Here is a 25,637-nt window from a genome sequence, read left to right as displayed (position 1 = left end):
GACATGAGAAGCTTGAAAATACTCGTGGATGACATGGAGTTTAATATAAAAGGGATATCTGAGAAGAAAGAAATTAATATTCAGAAGAGTCGCTGCTGTGCAGAGGTAATCTACGGCTGAGAGGTTAGCAGGTGAAGATGGAGAACGCCAGTGTGGGATGGCTCCCGCGTCCCCCTGCTCATCCGTGAAAGCCCAGGCCAGGCTCTCAAATGGCTTTAGTCTTGGGCATTAGAGTAAGTACACGTTCAAAGGTACAGGCGACGTGAAGAATCTGTTTGTAAACCAAGTGTGATCCCAGGTTGCAGATAGCATTTATAAATAAAATATTACGCAGCTCTTCTTGTTGACAAAAATGGATAGGGTTTAAAAAAAAAAAGATCATGCTTTAGAAGGCTAAAAGATTGATAGAAACGACAGGAGTGATAATGTGAATGTTTATCGTTATTTATCAGAAATTAAATATGTCCAAGCCACTACTGTCTGAAGTTTTACCAATGGTAAATCACAACTTCCACGTTTGATAGGTAGCGTGGCTCCAAATGATTTTGAGATATTATAATTTATGGCATGTTCCCTCTTTTAATAAAATCTAATTTAAAGTACACAGGATTACTGAGACATAACCGCTTTACTTGGAAAGACAACTTACTTTTTAATAATTTAAAGTTAGCTTCATGCAAAATCTCCTACTAAAACATGGTCCTAATGGAAATGCATAATCTCTCTCGACACTTTGTAGGGCCATTGCCATCAATAATCTGGTCAAACACAGGCAGCAGGGACACCTGTGGCCAAGGCCTTGTCCTGGTCAGCTACTGCTGCTAGGCTACTTGTGGGGTGTTACATAGAGGGGGGTTCCAAAGGTCTAGGAGTTGGCTGGTCTCCAAGATCTGAGGTATGGCTGCCCAGTAGCACCCTGTTTCTGCATCTTGGGGGATGATGGACGTGCAGGCATGGGAGCAGTCAGGATCAGAACCTCCCTAAGATGAGCACTTGAGTTCCTGTTCTCCCGGGGAAGCAACAAAAACTTCACCCCAACTAGAGAAAGCAACAAAAACTTCACCCCAACTAGAGAAAGAGGTGAGAGGAGGCTGGAAGCCCACACCCTTGATCATCCTGGAGCAGACCTAGCCACTGGACTACTGACCTTATTGGACATGAAGCCCCAGCATGTTCTGGACTAACTTGCTACTGCCAGTGTCCACAAGCCCAAAAGGGCAGATTTCCAGGGTTCCCCGACTCGTTTCCATTTCATAATCTTGGGCATTCCCAAATAATTTTTTTCTACTGCACACACTGGGTTCATTCAAGGACAAGGTTAATCTTTACTAGAATGTGAAGAAATCTTGGAATACAAACCAACTGTGTGTTAACAGAGCTCAAGGTGCTCACTTTGGCAGGGAGTGAGGCATTAAAAACCCAGCTGCTTCCTTTTTCAGCTGTGCTCCTCTTCTCGCTCAAATGAATTCACAGTTCTCGCTAATCTGCCATCATCCCGCACCTAGACCTAGCCTGAGAGCACACATTCGCCAGCCTGGGCATTGAGACAAATGGAATTGTTTTCTGCCCAGGGTCCAGGGTGCTTGTCCTCCGATTCTGGTTAAAAGTGCTTGAAAAGCAGCTGAATCATGAACACAGCGTATATCAGATTAGTCCTGCCCCAGTCCTGAGGTCCCCTGCTTTGCCTCTATCACCTCTCTTACCATTGAACAAAAATACACTGCGTATTATCTACATCCTAGACCCCACTGGGTCAGCTTAATCTCCATGCCACCAGGCAGCCCACTCCCTGATGCCACTGCAACTCTATTTACCACAGAGTTCACTGGGCCTAGTCTGGATGTCTCATTTATCTGGTCCTTGGTGAACAAATGCTTCTTTTCAGTCCTAGATTCACACAGCGAAGCAGGGGCACCACCTTCCGGGGCGAGTCGCAGCCTTACCACAGTCAGAAAGCTACATACTCCACCCACATGTGTCCCTGCTCCATCCTCATCCTCACTCCCTTTGCAGAAGGGTCATACATATGGTCACCACTCCTAATAATAATCAGAGTCCGGATGTTCTTTTAGGTCCTACAAAGTTCCTGCTTTACTCTGAAGAATGTCAACTTTTCGCCAGACTGTGAAAGGACCCAACCTTAGAGAGGCAGGGGTGAGAGAAGAGAGCATGGGGGAGTGTGTAGAATGTAACCCATGTGGCTACACAGCAGACAGTGACTCACCCTTGGAAACATTTTTCAAGATGAGTTAATATAAACTTCAGGGACAAAGATATTCTCAAGCATTATTTCACTCTTTAAAATGAAATTTGGGGATAAATGATAAATAAAGGGTTTAAAATACTTTAAGGAATATATTCTCTATTTTCTCATTTTATCTTCTGCCCTTTTACTACCTACTTGGGTATTTTTCTTTCTAATCTAGTTTAAAATTTAAAATTAGCTCTTAAATAAGATTATAAATATATTATCCCCTCAAAAAAGGGGGGAGGGAGCACTTTGCTGACCTCCTGTGAGTCGCCCAAAGGAAGAGGACACATGTAGTACAACAATGAGGCAGAGACATTAATTGGCAGGAAAGCAGTTTTTCTCATGGGTTCCCTTTCCTTATCACTGAGGGAACAGCAGTAATCTCTCCCATCTGTTTAGTGAGAAGGGCCGGGTTTGTGCACCGCTGAGTCACACCCCGTCGGCTAGCGAGCCGCGCTGGCCACAGGGTCTGAGTCCCATCCTACCACTGCATCTCTGGGGCACATCTGTCTTCCTTCCCCTCTTCCCAGAACACTCAGAGGAGAGCAGGGGTAGGAAAAGAGTTATGCTGTACTTTCAAAGTCCATGCCCTTGCATATAAGTCTTAGGGCATAGTACCTAAAACACTGTATGTGCTACACAAAGATAAAGGGAAAAAGATGAATGGACTACAAGAGTCAAGAGAACCTTTTATGTCACACGGTGACGATTTTAAACATGTCCAAACGTTCTTTGATTCTCCATCCAGAGAGGAGCAAAGCCTATGACCCTCTCCCTCGAATGTGCATGGGCTCGTGACTGTAACTGACAGATGGAGTGGAAATGAAGCTGTGTGACTACCAAGGTGAGGTCTGAAAAGACGACGAAGTTTCTGTCTTTTCCCCGGAATGCTCACTTGCGCAATTCTGACTCCCCTGAGGCTGCCATGCTCTGAGGGAGCCTGAGACGAGGTCCCACCACAGCCAGCAGTGACCACTAGATTTGCTGAGTGAGGACCCCACCAGAAGGTTCTCCAGCTCCCAGCCAATGAGCCCTCCCAGCTGAACCGCCAGAAATTGTGGAACACAGGCTGCTACTCCTCCAGTGCCCTGTCCAAATTCCCAACCCAGAATCCATGAGATAAGAAAGTGACTGTTTTAAGGCATTACGTTTTGAGGTAATTTGTTATGCAATATTACAGTCATTTATTTTGATGTCCACAGATGTCTAGAATATGAAGTTTTTCAGTAAACTTCTATAAATTCCTCCTGTACTATAAATAGCCAGGAGGTAAGGGAGCAGAAGTGTGCATGCTCGTACCCAAAACCAATGTTTAAAGTATGCCTGGATAAAGGCTTCTATTTTCTACATGCACTTAACACATGCTTTTTCCCTCAAAGCGTCCAACAAAGTAAGGCCTCTCTGAATAGATCTTAAAAGTTATTTCTGTAGAAGCTAAAAATGTAACAAGATTCCTATAAGATAAAGATCAACCAAAATTGTTAATCAATGGCAATGCAGTTACTTCATTTTACAGAGTGACATTTTAGAGAACTAAAATTTTTAATAACGCTATCCCCAAAGTTGTAGAGAACCCTGGGAATATTTTTAAATACAGACATGCAAAGGTCTTTGGGCAGTTTAGGTATTGCATAGCCTAAAGCCTCAGGAGTGAGCAAATTAAATAACCTTTCAAAGGACCTTCGCATATAATCGTGTTTCTACCTCTGTTTGGTATCTGTTTATGACACATAATGGAATAAAGTTCCAGTGGATAAATCAATTTACAGATAGGTCTGCCTATTTGAAAAATGGAATCTAAGTATATAAAAAGTATTTATTTCATAACATGCCAACTCATTTTTAAAGTTAAAATGTTTAAAAGTAGTTGTTAATTTGTAAAACTATGTAACTGAAAACAAACAAAAATATTTTTTTCAAATCTGTTTTCCTTCTTTATAAACTTAGTATCTTCATAACGTTGTCCTCACCACTTGGGAAGATGAATCCTTAAAATGGGTTTGTTTCCTGCTAAGGAACTTAACACATCTATGGCCAGTTCTATACATACAACTCACGCATACTCCAACTAATTCAGGCCACAGTATTTTCTTGCCAGGAGTAATTCTGTAGACTGAGGTTGCTGTGGTTTCTCTGGCTGACATTTCCAATTCCCCTGGACTGCACTAACAATCTTGGAAGCTGGTATTTCCAACACTGGTACTACGAGATGAAGTTGGCTGATATTTTCAACTGCCTTCAGATTAACAGATTGGAAGTGATCCTTCCTGCTCCCTGGCACAAGAAAATGAGAATGGCCAACACCAGGGTGCCCTGTGGTCACGTGGCTTGTACTCTTCCTGATGTTTTCTTGATTTATTGACCTCCTTCTCTTACAGGTTCTTTCACAGCCATGCTTGTTGCCTTCCCAAGCTGCTCTTACCATGTTTGATAACTGCCTGCTAAATAAATAACATGCATTTGGTTGTCAGGTGTCATGTGCTCGTGGCCCATGGCTGCTGGATCCAGACATGGGCTGAGTGATTCTGGGCTGGGCACTCTCTGTAACAGCATAGCTCAACCTGTCAGAAACATCAACGATAAATCAAATAAAAAAATAAGGCTGCACTGGCCAACTGAACTACTACCAGGCTCGAAGATTTAGTCTGCTAGTACATCTATATTTAGAAGCTGTACCAGCGTTGGCCGACCCTAGGCAACATCAAATATAAATGTTGGCTTGAGATATAAAAGCATGTATGGGTTCAGCATAGCCATATATAAGAAGGGGTTCATAACAGGGAGGTGGGGACACTCCACATCTGGGTGGATTCCGAAGTTCTTTGCACCAAACCTCACTCTCCCCTCAGTGATGCCTCTCTCATTTAACTGACCACTCCGGCACAGAGGAATTTTCAAAGGTAAGAAAAGGGGGTAGCGTAGCGTGAGGCTGCATGTCACTAACTAAATACGGCATGCATTTTATCCCCGGGCACACTAGTCTTTTATATCAGTGGGAGAGGCTTGGCTATCTGAAATAGTCAAGGATGTTCCTCTGGTTTAAAACAAACAAACATAATGTGCTTATATATCTCTCCAAATACGGAGGTTCACCTGATGTCGAGGGCTCTGATAGGATCAATGTGTTGGGACTATCCCAGTGAAGGGAAGGGGGTGATTTTAGAGCAGGTTGCCTATACAAGGGATGAACCAAGGGACGGATGGGCTCAGTTCACCCACCTAGCCAAGGCCCAAGGCGGCCATCCTCTAGCTGGCAACCAACAAGCAGGACAAATGAGTTGATAAATTAGGTGCCAAGGACCAAGATGCGCATATGTGATATAGCCTCAGCTGGAAGCTCCCCACAAAGTCTGCTGCCCTAACACATAATAACCCCCTCCTGTACACATGACAAATGGTAAAAAGCACGGAGAATCTGCTTCCGGTGTGCAGATGTCCGGGGTCCCTAAAAGAGAGGGCTCCTTTTAACTCAGTTCTTTGATACCTATGGACTTCTCTGAGTTATTAAATCCTTCCTTGCCTAGTTTCCTTCCATAGGGGCTGTAGTGGAGGAAGCTGTTCCCTGGGACCTCAGAAACCACCCTTTGACATGGAGGTGGTAAAGATCTGTGACGTGGCAAAACACTGTCATTCTGCCAGGTCACTGATTTGGCCCTTACGTAAAATATGGTTTTTGATGGACAACTGACAAACGAACCTGGGACCCCACTCTCCAACCTCCAACAGGGCACTCCCCGAGAATGGGCAAAGAGCTCGTGGGCCTGGGCAAGTGGCACCTTCCCCTGACTTTCAGCCAGGCATCGGCGATGGGCTGGGGAGTAGGCACTGGCCTTCCGAGTTTTCTCCACTGAACAACAGGCTATGCAGCCTCGGGAAGCAGGGCTCCTCAGAGACAGCGTCAGCTGCACTCTCGGCGAGGCTCTCCTTACCCGCTCTGTGAGGCCAGTAAGTCACTCTGCTTGCCAATGCTACGGCTCTTCCAAGAAGGGCTGTCTAACCAGAAAAGCCACATGCAAATTCACTCGTGCCAAGAAGCCTTTTGAAAGATTATCAATATAACTAATGCCTAAGTTAAACAGGAATCTGATTGGTAAAGCAGGAACCAAGCACCTCCTACGGGGCCAGCTCTTTCTCTACATGAGCTAGGTTGGCTGCTCCGGAACTAGATGCCCACAAAGCGACAGTCTGGGGCCTGCCGCCTCCTCTAGGTTTCTACAGTGGAGCTGCTGAGCCTGGGCCAGGCTGCCTAATGGTTCCCTATGGGCTTCTGGGCTCTACCTGGTGCCGGCCTTTTCTGTTCGAGTTCAAAGTATACTCCCCTTGACTTCTGCAGTATTTATGTCATTCGCGGTCTGCTGTGTTCTACAGTGGCGTTCACTCATTAGTCACCAGGAAAGCCAAATGTGACATTCATTTTTGGGCTAGCTGAGTCACATGTGATGGAGAGTCTCGGGAACTCCACTAGTCACATTCCCACAAAGCTATTTTTCTGGTTCTTTTGTATATTCCCAACATGTCATGTCTGGAAGCAAAGCTAATGGCAAATTAGCATCTATATATAGCACTAACATCCATCTTTATTTAGTTCAAACCAGAGCTATTAACCTCAGGGCTCCTGCCTAAGTTCCTGACAGAAAAATGTCATATTCCTTTCATACACTCCTTCTGTAATTGTTGACTTTTCCTATCCCAGATCTTAACATCAATGTGCTTAGGTGGTCTGAAATACTCATTACACAGAATCTGTCATTGTCCAAGTTATCTCATTCGATTTTAACCTACCTGTGAGATAACAGACGCTATTTTTCAAGTGGAGAAGCTGAGACGGTTAAATTATTTGTTTGACTAGTTAGAGACAAAGCAGAAACAATCCGGTTCTCTTTGGGTGAACACCATGTCACTGAACACATAAGCATGAATCCACGCCACGTGTTCACAGTGAGATCTTAGGAGACCTGCGTTTGTGCTGAGAGCTAGCTGCTAATAGCACCAGTTAGCATTTCTGTAGAGCACGCGTCAAAACAATATCTAAGAGTAGAACTCACACTACCACTTATCTGAGTCACCCCAACAAAGGGATGTGGCCAGGAAAGGCCACACCTTTCCAAGTTATGAAAACTGATCTGTTTCAGGAGAAAACTGAAACTGATGGCTATAGCTGAAAAGCCAGTGACACCTGTGTGTTCCATTTTTAGTTGCTCATTACCATCTCATAGTCACAGTTACTTCCTGCAGTGATGGAAAAATTATGGGAGTGGCTAGGCACAATTACTCACGGAGAAAAGTAGGCATCCAGCCCTCTTGCAGAACTATTAGGGAGTAATTCCCAAGTGAAGTCTGTGAACAGTGACCTGACATTTTTGACAATGAATTTAGGAGTCAGGGTGTATTAGCTTCCCGCCCCGTGCTTCACGGTTCTGTTTTCTGTTCCCCATTAGGGCCACACCTGCCTTCAGAGACCAGCAGGCGGTTAGCTCTTGATTTTAAGGTGGCTTTTCCCAAGGTCAACTCAGCACAGCATCCCCAGTTGTAGGAGAAATAAAGGCCAGGTACTCACTGGCCTCTCTGCTTCTGCTCTTTCATTCATGAAGTTCTTTTTCTAGAAACTTGACAGTAGGACTTGAGGCCCTGTGCTCTTAGTTTACTAACACCTTCAGAATTTTACACTAATTATTTTATTGGAATGGTGATTAAAAACTTGAGCAAAAGAGGGACTGTCCTGGTGGTCCAGTGACAAAGAATCCGCCTTCCAATGCAGGGGACACAGGTTCGATCCCTGGTCGGGGAACTAAGATCCCGCATGCCACAGGGTGACTAAGACCGCGCGCCACAACGACTGAGCCCGCGCCTCAACTACAGAAAGCAAACCTGCACGCTACAACTAGAGAGAAGCCTGTGTGCCACAACGAAGAGCCCGCGTGCCCAATGAAGATCCTGTGTACCGCAACTAAGACCTGACGCAGCCAAAAAAATAAAAAATAAATGAAATAAATGTTTAAAACAAAATTGAGCAAAAGAATAAATTCTGGGAACTCTAGCCAGGGCTGATATAATAAAAATATGGGATGAGACATTCGTGGTGCATGTATGTAGATGGGGTCACCTCACCCCAAGCTGTGATTCTCAGACCAGGTGCCACAGCAGGAATGGGGCGGGGTGAGACTCCTGAACAAAAGCTTCTTCGAGACTGAACAATACCTGCTTCCCTCTCAGGCGGGGATCTGCTCCTTTGTGCACCCACCCACCTTTCTGCCCTTTGAGCTTGTTTCTACAGCCCCCTGGGTGCCAGAGAGGCCATGAGGGCATGGCTGGGAGAGGCGAGCTCTGGCTGTGGAGAGGGTTGGGTGTGGGGGGAGGAACTTCAGCTGAACACCCCTCCTGTTCTCCTGCCCCACCATACTCCACCAGGGCACGGTCTGGAAAGAGACTTGTACCAGGTGCACCTGGCTCAGACACCACCAGCAGAAGGTTTTGGAGGGGGAGCCAGCGCCTCACGTGCTCTCACTTTCTGCAGGTCAGATGTTGTTCTCTGTTTGTACATTTGATTTTCTTCCTTGAAGAATATTAAGTCACAGGACATAAAAGGATTCCTGTGTTGGCAAAAGGCCTATAGTCAATTAGCCTGGAATTTCCAGGAAAGCTCACCAGAACCGACACCAACAGGCATTCAAAGGTGGGAGGGAATATAAAGAGGAAAGGGGAAGACAGAAGAATTAGGATGGAAGTGAGGGCAAGATGGAAGGAGAGCAAGGACGGGAAAGGCAGGAGAAGCCCCAAAATAAACAACTTCACATTCTGTGGTCACTCGTCCATAGTGGGTCCTACTGAGTACAAATGATCATCAGACAGAGCTGCTCCATTTCATGGGAGGCTGTAGCATGTTTCCTCCCAGCATCATGCCAGGACACTTTAAAGTCAAATTCAAAGGTAAGGTGGCCAACAACTGAGTCACCATTACTATTTCCTGCAGCACCTGGGTTTTTCTTGAGGTTTCCCACTGACCTTACTTAACTTATGAAGCCATGGTCCAAGACAGAGAAGCAGCCAAAAACACAGGAGACAGACAGACAGACAGACAGACAGACACACACACACACACACACACACACACACACACACACACACACACACACACACACACACACTCACCAGTGCTCTGAGAAGATATGGAGAGGAAAAAAGCTCCTCTTTACTAGGTAAACTCTATCTTGATATAAAACCTCAACCACAAGGGCCATAGCGGTTGGTTTCACTTTCCAATCAAGCCGCCTTAAAATGAAATCCACCTAATCTGTAAAATATACTGGTTAAGTCTGAGATTTCACCAATCTGTACATAGGAACTACTCAAAAGGATCCTAAGAACAATAGATCATTGTCTTTGGTAACTTGGAACTCTAGCTGTTCAGATGCAACCCAGATGGGAAAATATGCTTCTGCAAAAAGTGACAAAGAGCCCCCTTCCCACATCAAAATTTCGTCATGAGAATTTCATCCGTTTTCATTTTACATTTGGTTAAAATATTTTTCCCACACTTGACAAGTGGCTTTTTGCCTAAGCCTGTGTTCTGAATCTTTCAGGGCCCCTAAATTTAAGTCACAAAGACTAGTTAACTTGCATTACTCTCCAAAGTCAACATTTCCTATTCTTAAAATCCTTAGTCTGTTTGCTTGATCACAGAAAGAGAATAAAACACAGGTAAATGAATGAACGGAATTAAGATATACAAGAATAGTATCATTGCTTTTTAGAAACAGACGATTTCTGCATCCCGTGTTCCTGCCTGAGATTCTGTGCAGTGTTAGTGAGGCCAGGAAAGCATGGGGTCACCGTTCAGCAGAGAGTGGCCTAGAGTGTAAGAAGACTTCACCACGGATACCATCCAAGGCCTCTGGTGACAGAAACAGCAAAGGGGGCACCCCCTTCTAGGATGGTCTAGCCAGTAGGGTGCTCGCAGGTGGGTGAGACCTCCAGGTGCTGTCTCTCCCCTGCCCTGCTCCCACAGAGAAACAAACTAGGCTTCCCAGGCTGCAGTGTGGTTTACCTTATGGAAACCATCTATGCAGGCTGGCCCTGGGCACTCAAGATAACAAATAAGTCAATTCTTGGTCAGACACTAGGGTCTCCAAAATAGATAAGATCCTATCTTTTCTTTCAGTAGCATGTCTTGCAAATAAGTCACGTAAATATATTTTAACGCACAATTCACTACACTTCAGTCCATCTTCATTTTCCACAGTCAATAACTATTGGTTTAAATTTTTCTCTACTTACATTATTTTTTCCATGTGTTTAGCATATCTTCAAAAAAGAATAAAGTGGCATTTGTTCAGCAATTTCATTTTTAAAAGGTGTTTTAGATGGATGAACATAAAAATATGATTACCTCATCCCATTCTAAAAGGTAGTTGGTGATTTTTGAACCGTTGTCAATTGGTGCCTAAAAAAATAAATAAATAAAATGAGATTAGAGAAAGTTGTTCACAGTTAAAAGTTATGAGCCCTCCACTTGGTTCAAATACAATGTCCATGCTAGTACTGTACTCTCCCTGCAGGGGGATAACCCTGGATACCTCCTGTATTTGCTTCTTCAAACATTATCACAAAACCAATTGTAATACAAGTCAACTAGTAGAGAGCGCCCCACTATTAATAAATTGTACCCCACAAACAGCCAAGCCCACCTTCCCCACCACCTCTACCTTTACATTCACCTGGTGCCTTACTTCCTCCTCCGGGGATAAAACTTTTAAGAGGCATGTTGAATTCAAGGGTGGAGGAGAAAAAAGACAGGGGAGAAACAGAGGCACTGTTTGGGGTCTGATAAGATAAAGCTGACCCACCCTAGGTTCAAGAGTCTAAAGTCCATATTTTTGTAACTTCCCCCATACAGTTTTTGTTGTTTTAAGAGTTTAAGATTAGAAAGCCTTCCGTGGCATTAAGGTTGCCCTTTTTTAAAAAATGAGAAAAACCAGGATCTCCTGGATAGATTACCAGGGGCAATTAGCCCTTAGCATATTAGCAAAAAGAAGTTTCATCATTTGCTTTCCTCCTAAAAGCATGCTGAGATCTGCTTTACTGAGAAAGCAGGCTTTGGACAATGGGAAGAGGAGTAAAGAACTCTGGAGAAAAGAGTGCTTTGTAGGGTCAGAGCTGCCAGAAGGGGGTGCTACTGTGGAGTCACTCACAGCACTAAGCTAGTAAGATGATGTCTCCCAAGCACAAACGCACCTGGGCCTGGCTCTTCCCAGGAAAAGAGCCAGGGCCCTATAGAATGTGGTGACCTGCCCCCAGCAAAGGCAGCCAGGTCACCAGAGCTACACTGAAGCCCCTCTCGGCTGTCTGTCACAAGTGGTCTGATGTAAGTTGCTTAATACAATGCTCAGTTTCTTATTCCAAGAATGGATGGGTGCGATAAGGAATTGGGAGAATATATGTAAACCACTTACTAAACTGCCCCGGTGTTACAGGAAGCCGTCAGTAAACAGTAGCTGTTGCATTATTATTGTTAATAATAAATGCATTAACATCGAGGGCTCAGTAAATATTAGTTAATTAATAAAGAAACTCTTCACCCTGGCCTTTCCTTCCTTCCTCCTTCTTTCTTCTGAGTCATATAATCTTAGAGTTCCAAGCCCCAATTACACGTGAGTGATGTACGTTCTACTAAACTGTAATTTCAGGCTTTTGTGGGCTCGATTTGGGAGAAAGGATAGGGTTACATTTAAAGTTCTAAATAACGGACAAAATCAAGGTTTTAGCTGAGAACCCATTTCTAAGGTAAGAACTACATTTATGATGCTCCTTATTCCTTTCTGATGTCCTGCCCCACCACCGAGTCCCTGATTCCTTGAGGGTGGGGACACAGCCCCTGGTGTTTGTGTTGCCCTATCTCCTGGCGCTAACTGGGTGACATTAGAGGGCCCTGAGCTCTCTCAGTGTCTTGGTGGCTTCAAGGACAGGGGGGCAGCCAGAGCATGGTCGCCCTGTCCTTGTACCCCCAACTGGAGCACCGTTATTGGAAAATCTGTTCTAAGAACATGAAAACTGAACTGAATCCAGAACTTTCAAGTTTGCACGTAACTGAATGGAACAATAATACGCTTCTGATTTACAATTAAATAAAGGGAGAAAGAAATTGTGAAACATTTTCCTCCTAGTAAGAAATCTTTTTCTAGAGGTTGCTGGTCTGCCTGAGGCCCGAATTTCATCCAGGTTTTAAGCAGAGTATGTATCAGTGATTCCCAACTTTAGGTTTATAAGACCCCAGGGTCCCTCTGGTAATCTTTAAGATTTCTTATACTTTCCAAACAAAATGGATTTTAACTCTTTCCTTAAGATATATTTACATACGTATATGTATAAATACAGAACACATTTTAAAATGGATGTATATGCTCCAAGGACTTAAAACAATGATGACCAGTTGGGTGTTAAAACTCTGAAAAGGTAGGGAATCACTGACCTGGATTATCCCTGGAAGCCAGGAAGGAAAATAAAATAGTTCAGATTCTACAACTTTGCCTTTGTCCAAATAACACACTCAATGTTGGCCACTGGCTACGAGAGGGGTCTACAGAAGTCCATGCTTTGTTGCTAACCACTACTCTCAACTGCTTTTATCAACTCCCAAGATAAATTTGACCCTCTGGTCTAAGAACAAAAGAACAAAGTATTTGTTCACCAACAAGGAATCTCCCTAGTCATCTTATGTGCACATCAGTGTTTTCCCCCAATACCACAAATCTTTATTATCTCTACCTCTATAAATTTTACATTTTGAACTATATTTTAAAGTATAAATATACAGAAATAATTACTATAGAGATTGATAACATAATCTACTATTTTCTTACAAACACACAACTGTGACTGATAAGTCAATGATATACTACTTTAAGGACCTCTCTTTGACGAGAGTTATTTGTAGCCAAAAAGTTGTATTTCATGAAAACTACTACATGATTCAGATGTTAAAAAAATAATTAGTAATCCTAACTGACCTAAGGCCTAATTAGTCAAAATTAATGAAACCTTAATGTAGTTTAGAACACTAAACATTCTAGGCAGTTTTAAATATTAGACATTGCAGAGTCACCACTGAAAGAAGCCAATGGACCCATAAACCTACTTTATCTCTAAATCTTTCTTCACAAAAACGTTTTACTCAAGTCCTCAAATGTCTACTGCAATGAGTTAAACTATCAGAAAGTGATGACATTTAGGTATCTTAAGTATTTGTATCACTTATAAAGTGTTGCTCATGACCCTGAAAAGAAAACTAAAACTTGATTTCACAGTTCCCTCTCCCATTCTTTTGCCCAATTTTTATAGAGACGGCAACTCTTGATATCATTATAATTTGTCTCACATAGTCACTATGCAGAAAATGAAACACCATCACCAAACTGGAATACTGCTAAATGAACGTTTCAAATGGCTACAGACTTCAGAATATTCCTGCCACTTTGTGCTACCCACCTTCCACTGCAAGGTTAGTGAACTTTTGCTCCTGTGTGCCAGCTTAGGCGGGAAAGGACACTCGGGGGCGCAGCTGTGGGTGGTGAAGCTAACCGGCTCGGAGCAGGATCCCTTTACGGAATTGTACATAGCATATACCCTGAAAACAGACAGACAAATACAGTCAGTGGCAGAGGCCCATCACAGAAGACCGGGGTTTTTATCTCAGCTTTGCCCCAGGACTTTCCACAGAGAACAGAATTTCTTATGTAGTACACACCATGACCCTTATGCCTCTTTACTGGTCTTGTCCCGACCTAACTATGGTCAGCATTTTCAGGGGAAAATCATCCCAGGAGGCGGTGTGCCTCAGTGCATTCTCTCCTCCCACTAACTGTCAGAGCCACCCAGCCCCATTTAAGACAGGCAGAGTCTACTGACTGGAAAAGAATATGCTCAGTAAGGAAATATACTTATTCCCCAAAATGGCCTCCAAGTATATATTCGAAAATCCATCAAGCCACTCTCCGGTTGACTTTGTCTGGAAAAAGGCTAAAAGTACAGATAACGGTTGGGCCAAAGGAGACAAGAAGCAGTGATGAGAGTCCACAAACTGAGAGAGAGAGGTAGAAGTACAAACAACAAAGTAGATATCATCTTTGAACTGTTGATAATACTGCAGATATTTAGGTAGAAATAAGGACATTTCACACACAGAAACAGACTTGCTACTGCCAAATGCATCCCTCTTCTAATTCATTAAAAACATGGTACAGTTCAGGTACAGTTTATCCATGTGAACATCTAACTCTTACACCTGGAGCCAAGATTAAGGATGTGCATTCTGCACATTAAAATGCCTGGCTCGATACTCAACATATGGACCCGATTTCTCCAGAGAAGCTGTGAAAATAAAAGCATATAACACACTATTATAAAACTACACTCCTTTCAAATAGCACAAAATAGGATTATGCTGATTTTTACCATCTTCTTTTCTACTTTTTCATTTTTTAAATATTGGGCATTAAAAAGAAACCTTGAAAACATACTCTTTTAAAAAGACAACAAAGGAATCTTTGCTGCCTAAAGAAGATGCATGGATTAAGCTATTCAGAATTTGTAAGTACATCAAGTCCTTAATTCTTAACAACTCTTTATGAGCTGCCATTAAAGACAGAAGAACACTCAGACTAGAGAGGTGAAGTAAATTTCCCGAAGCTACACAGCTAGAAAGTTGGATCAATTGTACTCAGTCATGGAGATCTAACTGCTATACTATATTCCCTACTGTCCTATTCATCCTGCAATCCACTTCCCCTCACTCTACCCAATGAATAAATAACAGCTACAGATAACATTACGGAAAATAGGACCTAACTGAGGAGAAAGGATTTTAAAAATCATACACCTGAAGTCCACCACAAAATATTTATAGAGGCCATGCAAGTCGAAAGTCCTAACAGACATGCCTACCTTCCATTCTAAAAGGTAAAATACATATTTACTGGATATTTGACTTGTTTGCCTTAGGGGAGGACACCATGATATTTGATCCAAACAAAAGATACCTCTCATTAAGATGCTCTTCACCCAACCTGATGACAGAAATGCTCCTTTTTGCATTCACTGTAAGTAGGAACATGGTAACAGAAAATGAAACAGGAGAGTTGGCAAGATCATTTCTGTGTATCAGGACAGGTTCACTTAGCGTTAAGTTACTTAAAAATGAATCACAGAATGTTCCAGACATGGGCAGGGTTCCAGCCTGAACTTTAACAGATCAGTCGAATTCTCCAACTGATGGCTTATCGACTGTATTTTGCCCAAAATACGTGTGGGGGGAGGGAAGGAATATAGTGTTTTAAAATATTACTGCCACCTATGAATTAAAGGACATAGGCAACGATCACCAAAAAAGAGACATGCACTCCTAATGAGAGACCATGCCACTATCTATAAAATCCCTGCCAAAAAAACTGCACCTGTATCTGATTAAGCCTCTTCACTGCTTTATAGGAAACATGGAGAGAACATTATTAAGCAACACTACAGGATACAATCAGGCTAATTCACAGTGTGGAAAAGTCTACAGGACAAAAAAAAAAATTTATTCCAACAAATAAATTGCAAGAAGAGAAAAAAGGGATGGAGGGAAAACCTATAGCTTAAAAGAAATTTAAGAGCTATAAGCCAAACACAATACTCAAACCACATCTGAATTCCAATTACAACAAACTGAAGAAATAAAACCTTCATTTTTAGGACAGTTGAGGAAATGGGAACAGTGTCTGGATTTTAAAGACATGAAGGAATTTACCATTTTTGTTTATTTTGGATGGGCATGGGGTGTGTGATGATGGTAATGTGGTTCGCAGGTGAAACAATATGATGACCGGACTTTACTTCAAAATGACTGTTGGGGGAGGGCGTAGGAGAAGGCATCAAGGAAATAAAAAGTTGGGTGGTGGGTATATGAGAGTTCATTAAACTACTGTCCACTTTTGACTGTAACTGAAATCTTCAGAAACACAAAGTTAAAAATTAAGCCAATGCTGAAAAAAAAAATGGAGATCTCTCGTTTAAAAAAATGAACCTCTGCCTTCTCTTAAAAACTAGAAGTTCTAGCAACACTGAGCTGCAGACCTGAATGATGGGAATTAAATGAAATTGAGAGCAGCTCCCCCTTTAGATGGGCAGGTGCTGTCCAGTTCAGAGTCCCCACCACTCCCTACTGCTCCCCGGAATTGAGATTGCTTTTTCGCTGCCTTTTACCCAATCCTCTTTCCCCCCTTCCGTTCCCAGGAGGTATCTCATGTTGCAGTCACTAGGCATTTGCTTATGAATTCAGACTATACTCAGACAGACCAAGTCCTAAATATCCACAAAAACAGCCAGCACCAAAAATCCATTGGGTAACAGAGCAGAGGAAAGGAGGTAGGGAAAGAGCCTGCCAAGGACTAGCAGACCGCAGTTAGTTATCTGGGGAGAGCTGGACTCAGTCAAGTTCATTCTTTCTTTTCAATGAGATTCTTGGAGTCACAAATCCATACTTATTGGGCTAGAGAAACACGAGAGAAGGAGGCTCCTGACAGCCAGGTTGGGAGGATGACAGTAGGAATGAAGGAACCTGATAGCACAAGTAAAAATCTGGGGTACTTGAGGACGGACAGTTGTACGGGTCGGCAGGAGTTAGTGCCCTTGTCTTTAAACTCAGAGAATGTTATAGTTTGTCTAAATGAGGAGTCAATGCTCTGCACTTGTAAAAAGTCTGTCTGCAAAGGAAACAAGATCTATTTCACGTGGCAATATAAATGTGCTGCACTCAGTACCTAAAACTTGACATGATATCTAAGTACCTCATGATTACATCTGTCAATTCAAATTGTTCAGTAAATAGATAGCAACTAATAACTGTAATAACTACCTGCTCCGCTTTTACCAGTAATTTTTCACAGAAAAGTCTCTGTAAATGACATTACATTTTGAAGAATGTTGCAATCATGTTTCTCACATGATGGTGATGTGTTTTCTCTAAATACCACGATATGACAGGAAGATCTGTGGAGTAGGACGAGTGTCCTAAGTTAAATATATCAGCAAACAATTCAGTTCTTTTAGCATTTATACCAGCAAAGAGGAATACACTTTTCTAAGGATATAACTAATCTTGTGTTGGGTTTGCACATTTGTTTCAGTTTAAGTACCAACTAAATGTGTATGGAACAGGTGCTCCAAGAATTTCAGAAATTTGCCTCCCCTTTCCTCCAGCACGTCTGTAACATACCAGGAGCTGCAATTTCTAGTCAATAACACCTATTTCGTGAATGGACCTAGAGTCTGTCACGCAGAGTGAAATAAGTCAGAAAGAGAAAAACAAATACCGTATGCTAACACATATATATGGAACCAAAAAAAAAAAATGGTTCTGAGGAACCTAGGTGCAAGACAGGAATAAAGACGCAGACGTAGAGAATGGACTTGAGGACACGGGGAGGGGGAAGGGTAAGCTGGGAGGAAGTGAGAGAGTGGCATGGACACATATACACTACGAAATAAAAAACAGATAGCTAGTGGGAAGCAGCTGCATAGCACAGGGAGATCAGCTCGGTGCTTTGTGACCACCTAGAGGGGTGGGATAGGGAGGGTGGGAGGGAGACGCAAGAGGGAGGGGATATGGGGATATAAGTGTACGTATAGCTTATTCACTTTGTTATAAAGCAGAAACTAACACACCATGTAAAGTAAATATACTCCAATAAAGATGTTAAAAAAAAATAAAATAACACCTATTTCATAACTCCACACTGAGCTGGTCAACCACATATTTTTGGATTGTTTCATCACATAATTTTTCTGGGAAATGTTATTACATGATATCATCTCTCGGCAACCTCTTTGCCAAATTGTTTATGACAATGACTGGAAAACGGCCTCAAATTCTGCATTGAAATTGCTATCCATTCCAACACTCAAATTCCTGATTATCCTATCATTGATAAAAATATAAATTCTTGACTTTCACAGTAAAATGATTGTTTCAATGCGACTATTAATCATAAAACTACCAATTAAAAGAGGAATATGCGGGCTTCCCTGGTGGCGCAGTGGTTGAGGGTCCGCCTGCCCATGCAGGGGGCGTGGGTTCATGCCCCGGTCCGGGAGGATCCCACGTGCCGCGGAGCGGCTGGGCCCGTGAGCCGTGGCTGCTGAGCCTGCGCGTCCGGAGCCTGTGCTCCGCGGCAGGAGAGGCCACAGCAGTGAGAGGCCTGCGTACCGCAAAAAAAAAAACAAAAAAAGAGGAATATGCTTTTCTTTGTATGTGTATAAATAAATGAATATATAAATGTTTGTGATTGTAAAGTTACATACTTATGCCTAAGTATTATAAAACAGAATGTTATTTATTTGTATGTATGTATGTGTTGGATTTTTCTCATTCCTCTCTCTTCCTCAACACACACACACACACACAGAGGAGACTCTGCATTGGTGGCGTCATTCCATAACAAAATACCCTATATGGAAACACTGAATAAATACGCTTTGACAATTACAAATTGATTCCTTTTAAACATTCAGCCAACATTAAACCAAAAAAAGCAATCTGTGTAAGAACTGGGAAACTAATATAAAAGTGATGACTTTAATAAAAATAACCCAGGACCCAACACGTAAATTTTTTAAATCAACATAATAGAGGAATTATTGATGAATTACTTTCCTCAATCACTAGGAGAAAAAAAAAAGTGGTCAGATAGATGTGGAGCAATGACACGAAAATACATAGCAAAAAGTGAGGAAAATAATCTTTAAAACCTGAAATGTCTCAGGATACAATTTTCAATGTGGAGTTTGGACTAAAGGGCATAGCAAGCACCAATCTGAACAGCTACAGACACATAACCTATAGCACCGTCTCAAGGATGCCACTGGTCTCTTAATAAATTATTCCCAATAACAGTGAGGTGATGGCAAGTAGAATTCAAGAACTCTTCTTGCCTAGGAACTGATGCCAAGCACTATACAGTTCAATGACAGGACTCCATGACTGAGAGGCTGCTACTTTAAAATATGGTTGTGTATCTGACTGGTGAACTCTGACCATACTCACTAACAGGAGGGAGGAAAAAACTGAAAATGAGAAAAAGAATTCCATAAAGATACCAAGCAAGCAATGTGAAGGGGATGAAATCAGAATAGCAAAACCAAGAGCATCAAGAAAGGAGCCCTAGGTGAGATGTCAGTACCTGAGCTGAGAAAGAAACCTTTCACTCTACGGAAGAGTGATTTGAACAGAGACTTCTGCAGGCCTTTGTCAATGTGCACTATTAACAACTAGAAGGAGAATACAGCCTGCTTGACACTGCTACAAGAAACATCTGTTTTTATCATTGGCTCTCCAGACTTCCTATAAGGCGACACTTTCTAAATTGGTAATGTACAAATAAATGAAAACGGTAATAAATATAATTGTTCATCTTGCAGGTGTACAGTAATGGAATTTGTTTGGAGCTTCTGTTGTGAAAAAGTTAGGAAATATTTCCATGTGGCTTTTTGAGGCCTTATAGGTGACTATTAAATTTAAAATTATATTTGAGGCTACTGTGTTGATAAAAGCTTACATTCCTGGAACTAAGATTTTGAGAACGTTAACTGCATCATAAAAAGAGATTTTTGCTCTGCTTTTTTCAGCTCCAATTATGATATATCTTTATCTCAATAAAATAATGAGTGGTATGGTCAAACTTCATCATGAAGTCCTTTTTATTATTAGTGTGGAAAATCTGCAACCACTTTGGAAAAACAAAACAAACAAAACATTTATAGGTGTTACAGATTTATAATAGGTTTGCACATATATTTCATTTGCTCTCACATCATCTTTCTGAGGCTGGTATCGTTATTATCCTCATTTTATGAATGAGAAAACAAGGACATTGAAGCTTACATGGCTTGCCTAATCACATACCCTCAGTAAGTGCCTGAGTCATTAATTCCAAATTCCAAGGTCTGCCTACTATGCCATCAAGGTGCCTCCCAAAGCAATTCAAGGCAGAAGAGACTGACCCTACGTAGGGGCTGGAAGTGTTAAGAGTATTCTCTAGCTTGAAAAATGAAAGGCTGTACAGGGAAAGGGAATGAATGATCTATATGCACTGTGGAAGAGCCAGAGCAAAGTAACTACAATTGGGACTGTATGTAGACATTTTTCTTAGGAAAGAATTTTTTAAAAATACTAAAAGTGATGTGTTCTGGAAGATGGCGCAATAGAAGGACATATGCTCACTCCCTCTTGAGAGAGCACCGGAATCACAAGTAACTGCTGAACAATCATTGACAGGAAGACACTGGAACTCACCAAAAAAGATACCCTATATCCAAAGACAAAGGAGAAGTCGCAATGAGATGGTAGGAGGGGTGCAATCACAATAAAGTCATAACCGCTGGGTGGGTGGTTCACAAACTGGAGAACACTTATACCACAGAAGTCCACCCACTAGAGTGAAGGTTCTGAGCCCCATGTCAGGCTTCCCAAGCTGGGGGTCTGGCAATGGGAGGAGGAATTCCCAGAGAATCAGACTTTGAAGGCTATAGGGATTTCATTACAGGACTTCAAAAGGACTGGGGGAAAGACAGACTCCACTCTTGGACGGCACACGCAAAGGAGTGTGTGCATCAGGACCCAGGGGAAAGGAGTAGTGACCCCACAGGAGACTGAACAAGACTTACCTGCTAGTGTTGGAGGGTATCCTGCAGAGGCAGGGGGTGGCTCTGGCTCACTGTGGGGACAAGGACACTGGCAGCAGAAGTTCTGGGAAGTACTCCTTGGCTTAAGCCCTCCCAGAGTCCACCATTACCCCCACCAAAGGGCCTGAAGACTCCAGTGCTGGGTCGCCTCAGGCCAAACAACCAACAGGGAGGGAACTTAGCCCCACCCAACAGCAGACAAGTGGATTAAAGTTTCACTGAGCTCTGCCCACCAGAGCAAAACCCAGCTCTACCCACCACCAGTCCCTCCCAGCAGGAAGCTTGCACAAGCCTCTTTGATAGCCTCATCCACCAGAGGGCAGACAGCAGAAGCAAGAAGAACTACAATCCTGCACCCTGTGGAACAAAAACCACATTGAAAGACAGACAAAATGAAAAGGCAGGGGACTATGTACCAGATGAAGGAACAAGATAAAACGCAGAAAAACAACTAAATGAAGTGGAGATAGGCAACCTTCCAGAAAAAAGAATTCAGAATAATGATAGTGAAGATGATCCAGGACCTCGGAAAAAGAATGGAGGCAAAGATCAAGAAGATGTCAGAAATGTTTAACAAAGACCTAGAAGAATTAAAGAACAAACAAACAGAGATGAACAATACAATAACTGAAATGAAAAATACACTAGAAGGAATGAATAGCAGAATAACTGAGGCAGAAGAACGGATAAATGACCCGGAAGACAGAATGGTGGAATTCACTGCTGTGGAACAGAATCAAGAAAAAAGAATGAAAAGAAATGAAGACAGCCTAAGAGACCTCTGGGACCACATTAAACACACCAACATTCATGTCTATAATGTGTCCCAGAAGGAGAAAAGAGAAAGGACCTGAGAAAATATTTGAAGAGATTATAGTCAAAAACATCCCTAACATGGGAAAGCAAATAGCCACCCAAGTCCAGGAAGCGCAGAGAGTCCCACACAGGATAAACCCATGGAGAAACATGCCGAGACACAAAGTAATCAAACTGACAAAAATTAAAGACAAAGAAAAATTATTAAAAGCAACAAGGGAAAAATGACAAATAACATACAAGGGAACTCCCATAAGGTTAACAGCTGATTTCTCAGCAGAAACTCTACAAGCCAGAAGGAAGTAGCATGACATATTTAAAGTGATGAAAGGGAAGAACCTACAGCCAAGATTACTCTACCCAGCAAGGATCTCATTCAGATTCAACGGAGAAATCAAAAGCTTTACAGACAAGCAAAAGCTAAGAGAATTCAGCACCACCAGACCAGCTCTACAGCAAATGCTAAAGGAACTTCCCTAAGTGGGAAACACAAGAGAAGAAAAGGACCTACAAAAACAAACCCAAAACAATTAAGAAAATGGTCAGAGGAACATACATATCGATAATTACCTTAAACGTGAATGGATTAAATGTTCCAACCAAAAATAAGACCCAGAGATGTGCTGTCTACAAGAGACCCACTTCAGACCTGGGGACACATACAAACTGAAAGTGAGGGGATGGAAAAAGATATGCCATGCAAATGGAAATCAAAAGAAAGCGGGAGTAGCAATACTCATATCAGGTAAAATAGACTTTAAAGAATGTTACAAGAGACAAGGAAGGACACGACATAATGATCAAGGGATCAATCCAAGAAGAAGATACAACAATTATAAATACATACACACCCAACATAGGAGTACCTCAATACATAAGGCAACTGCTAACAGCTACAAAAGAGGAAATCGACAGTAACACAGTAACAGTGGGGGAATTTAACACCTCACTTATACCAATGGACAGATCATCAAGACAGAAAATTAATAAGGAAACTCAAGCTTTAAATGACACAACAGACCAGGATAGATTTAATTTATATTTATAGGACATTCCATCCGAAAACAACAAAACACACTTTCTTTTCAAGTGCACACAAAACATTCTCCAGGATAGATCACATCTTGGGTCACAAATGAAGCCTCAGTAAATTTAAGAAAACTGAAATCATATCAAGCATCTTTTCTGACCACAATGCTGTGAGATTAGAAATAAATTACAGGGGAAAAAAACGTAAAAAACACAAACACATGGAGGCTAAACAATATGTTACTAAATAACCAAGAAATCACTGAGGAAATCAAAGAGGAAATAAAAATACTTAGAGACAAATGACAATGAAAACACGATGATCTAAAACCTATGGGATGCAGCAAAAGCAGTTCTAAGAGGGAAGTTTATAGCAATACAATCCTACCTCAAGAAACAAGAAAAATCTCAACTAAACAATCTAACGTTACACCTAAAGGAACTAGAGAAAGAAGAACAAACAAAACCCAAAGTTAGCAGAGGGAAAGAAATCATAAAGATCAGAGAAGAAATAAATGAAAAAGAAAACAATAACAAAGATCAATAAAACTAAAAGCTGGTTCTTTGAGAAGATAAACAAAATGGATAAACCTTTAGCTGGACTCATCAAGAAAGAGGAGAGGACTCAAATCAATAAAATTAGAAATGAAAAAGGAGAAGTTACAACAGACACCACAGAAATACAAAGCATCCTGAGAGACTACTACAAGCAACTCTATGCCAATAAAATGGACAACCTGGAAGAAATGGACAAATTCTTAGAAAGGTATAACCTTCAAAGGCTGAAGCAGGAAGAAACAGAAAATATGAACAGAACAATCACAAGTAATGAAATTGAAACTGTGATTAAAAATCTTCCAACGAACAAAAGTCCAGGACCAGATGGCTTCACAGGTGAATGCCGTCAAACATTTAGAGAAGAGCTAACACCCATCCTTCTCGAACTCTTCCAAAAAATCGCAGAGGAAGGAGCACTCCCAAACCCATTCTACAAGGCCACCATCACCCTGATACCAAAACCAGACAAAGATACTACAAAAAAAGAAAATTACAGACCAATATCACTGATGAATATAGATGCAAAAGTCCTCAACAAAATACTAGCAAACAGAATCCAACAACACATTAAAAGGATCATACACCATGATCAAGTGGGATTTATCCCAGGGACGCAAGGAATCTTCAGTATATGCAAATCAATGTGATACACCATATTAACAAATTGAAGAATAAAAACCATATGATCATCTCAATAGATGAAGAAAAACCTTCTGACAAAATTCAACACCAATTTATGATAAAAACTCTCCAGAGGGCTTCCCTGGTGGCGCAGTGGTTGGGAGTCGGCCTGCTGATTCAGGGGACGCGGGTTCGTGCCCTGGTCCGGGAGGATCCTACATGTCGCGGAGCGGCTAGGCCTGTGGGCCGTGGCCGCTAGGCCTGCGCGTCCAGGGCCTGTGCTCCGCGGCGGGAGGGGCCGCAGCGGTGAGAGGCCCGCGTACCGCAGGAAAAAAAAAAAACACTCTCCAGAAAGTGGTCATAGAGGGAACCTACCTCAACATAATAAAGGGTGTCTACGACAAACCCACAGCAAACATCATTCTCAATGGTGAAAAACTGAAAGCATTTCCTCTAAGATCAGGAACAAGACAAGGATGGCCACTCTTGCCACTATTATTCTACACAGTTCTGGAAGTTTTAGCCATGGCAATCAGAGAAGAAAAAGGAATAAAAGGAATCCAAATTGAAAAAGAAGAAGTAAAACTGTCACTGTTTGCAGATGACATGATACTATACATAGAAAATCCTAACGATGCCACCAGAAAACTACTAGAGCTAATCAATAAATCTGGTAAAGTAGCACGATACAAAATTAATGCACAGAAATCTCTTGCATCCCTATACACTAACAAGGAAAGATCAGAAAGAAATTAACGAAACAATCCCATTCACCACTGCAACAAAAAGAATAAAATACCTAGGAATAAGCCTACTTAAGGGGGTAAAAGACCTGTACTAAGGAAATTATACGACACTGGTGAAAGAAATCAAAGATGACACAAACAGATGGAGAGATATACCATGTTCGTGGATTGGAAGAATGAATATTGTGAAAATGACTATACTACACAAAGCAATCTACAGGTTCAATGCAATCCCTATACAATTACCAATGGCATATTTTACAGAACTAGAACAAAAAACCTTAAAATTTGTATGGAGACACAAAAGACCCCAAATAGCCAAAGCAATCTTGAGGGAAAAAAAGGGAGGTGTAGGAATCAGACTCCCTGACTTCAGACTATACTACAAAGCTACAGTAATCAAGACAATATGGTACTGGCACAGAAACAGAAATACAGATCAACAGAAGAGGATAGAAAGCCCAGAGATAAACCCACACAGCTATGGTCAACTAATCTATGACAAAGGAGGTAAGGATATACAATGGAGAAAAGACAGTCTCTTCAATAAACGGTGCTGGGAAAACTGGACAGCTACATGTAAAAGAATGAAATTAGAACACTCCCTAATACCATATACAAAAATAAACCCAAAATGGATTAAAGACCTAAATGTAAGACCGGACACTATAAGACGCTTAGAAGTAAACATAGGAAGAACACTCTTTGACATAAGTCACAGCAAGATCTTTTTTGACTCACCCCCTAGAGTAACGGAAATAAAAACAAAAATAAACAACTGGGACGTAATGAAACTTAAAAGCTTTTGCACAGCAAAGGAAACTAAAGGAAACTCAGAATGGGAGAAAATATTTGCAAACAAATCAACGGACAAAGGATTAATCTCCAAAATACATACATAGCTC

At 41.8% G+C, this 25,637-nt stretch overlaps 1 protein-coding gene across 1 annotated transcript in view; it reads right to left on the bottom strand.

The window, feature by feature from the left end:
* The window catches only part of FNDC3B (fibronectin type III domain containing 3B), a 357,916-nt gene that overhangs the window by 70,031 nt on the left and 262,248 nt on the right, over positions 1 to 25,637 (bottom strand). The window contains exons 10-11 of the mRNA XM_060150005.1: positions 13,733 to 13,871; positions 10,638 to 10,691 (exon numbers count right to left, since the gene is read on the bottom strand). Of these exons, the coding sequence (XP_060005988.1) occupies positions 10,638 to 10,691; positions 13,733 to 13,871 (193 nt within the window). The remainder of the gene's footprint in view (positions 1 to 10,637; positions 10,692 to 13,732; positions 13,872 to 25,637) is intronic.

The sequence above is a fragment of the Lagenorhynchus albirostris genome, chromosome 5 (assembly GCF_949774975.1).
Source record: "Lagenorhynchus albirostris chromosome 5, mLagAlb1.1, whole genome shotgun sequence".
NCBI lineage: Eukaryota > Metazoa > Chordata > Mammalia > Artiodactyla > Delphinidae > Lagenorhynchus > Lagenorhynchus albirostris.
The sequence above is the reverse complement of the archived record's forward strand: the minus strand, read 5'-3'. Positions and strand labels throughout refer to the sequence as shown.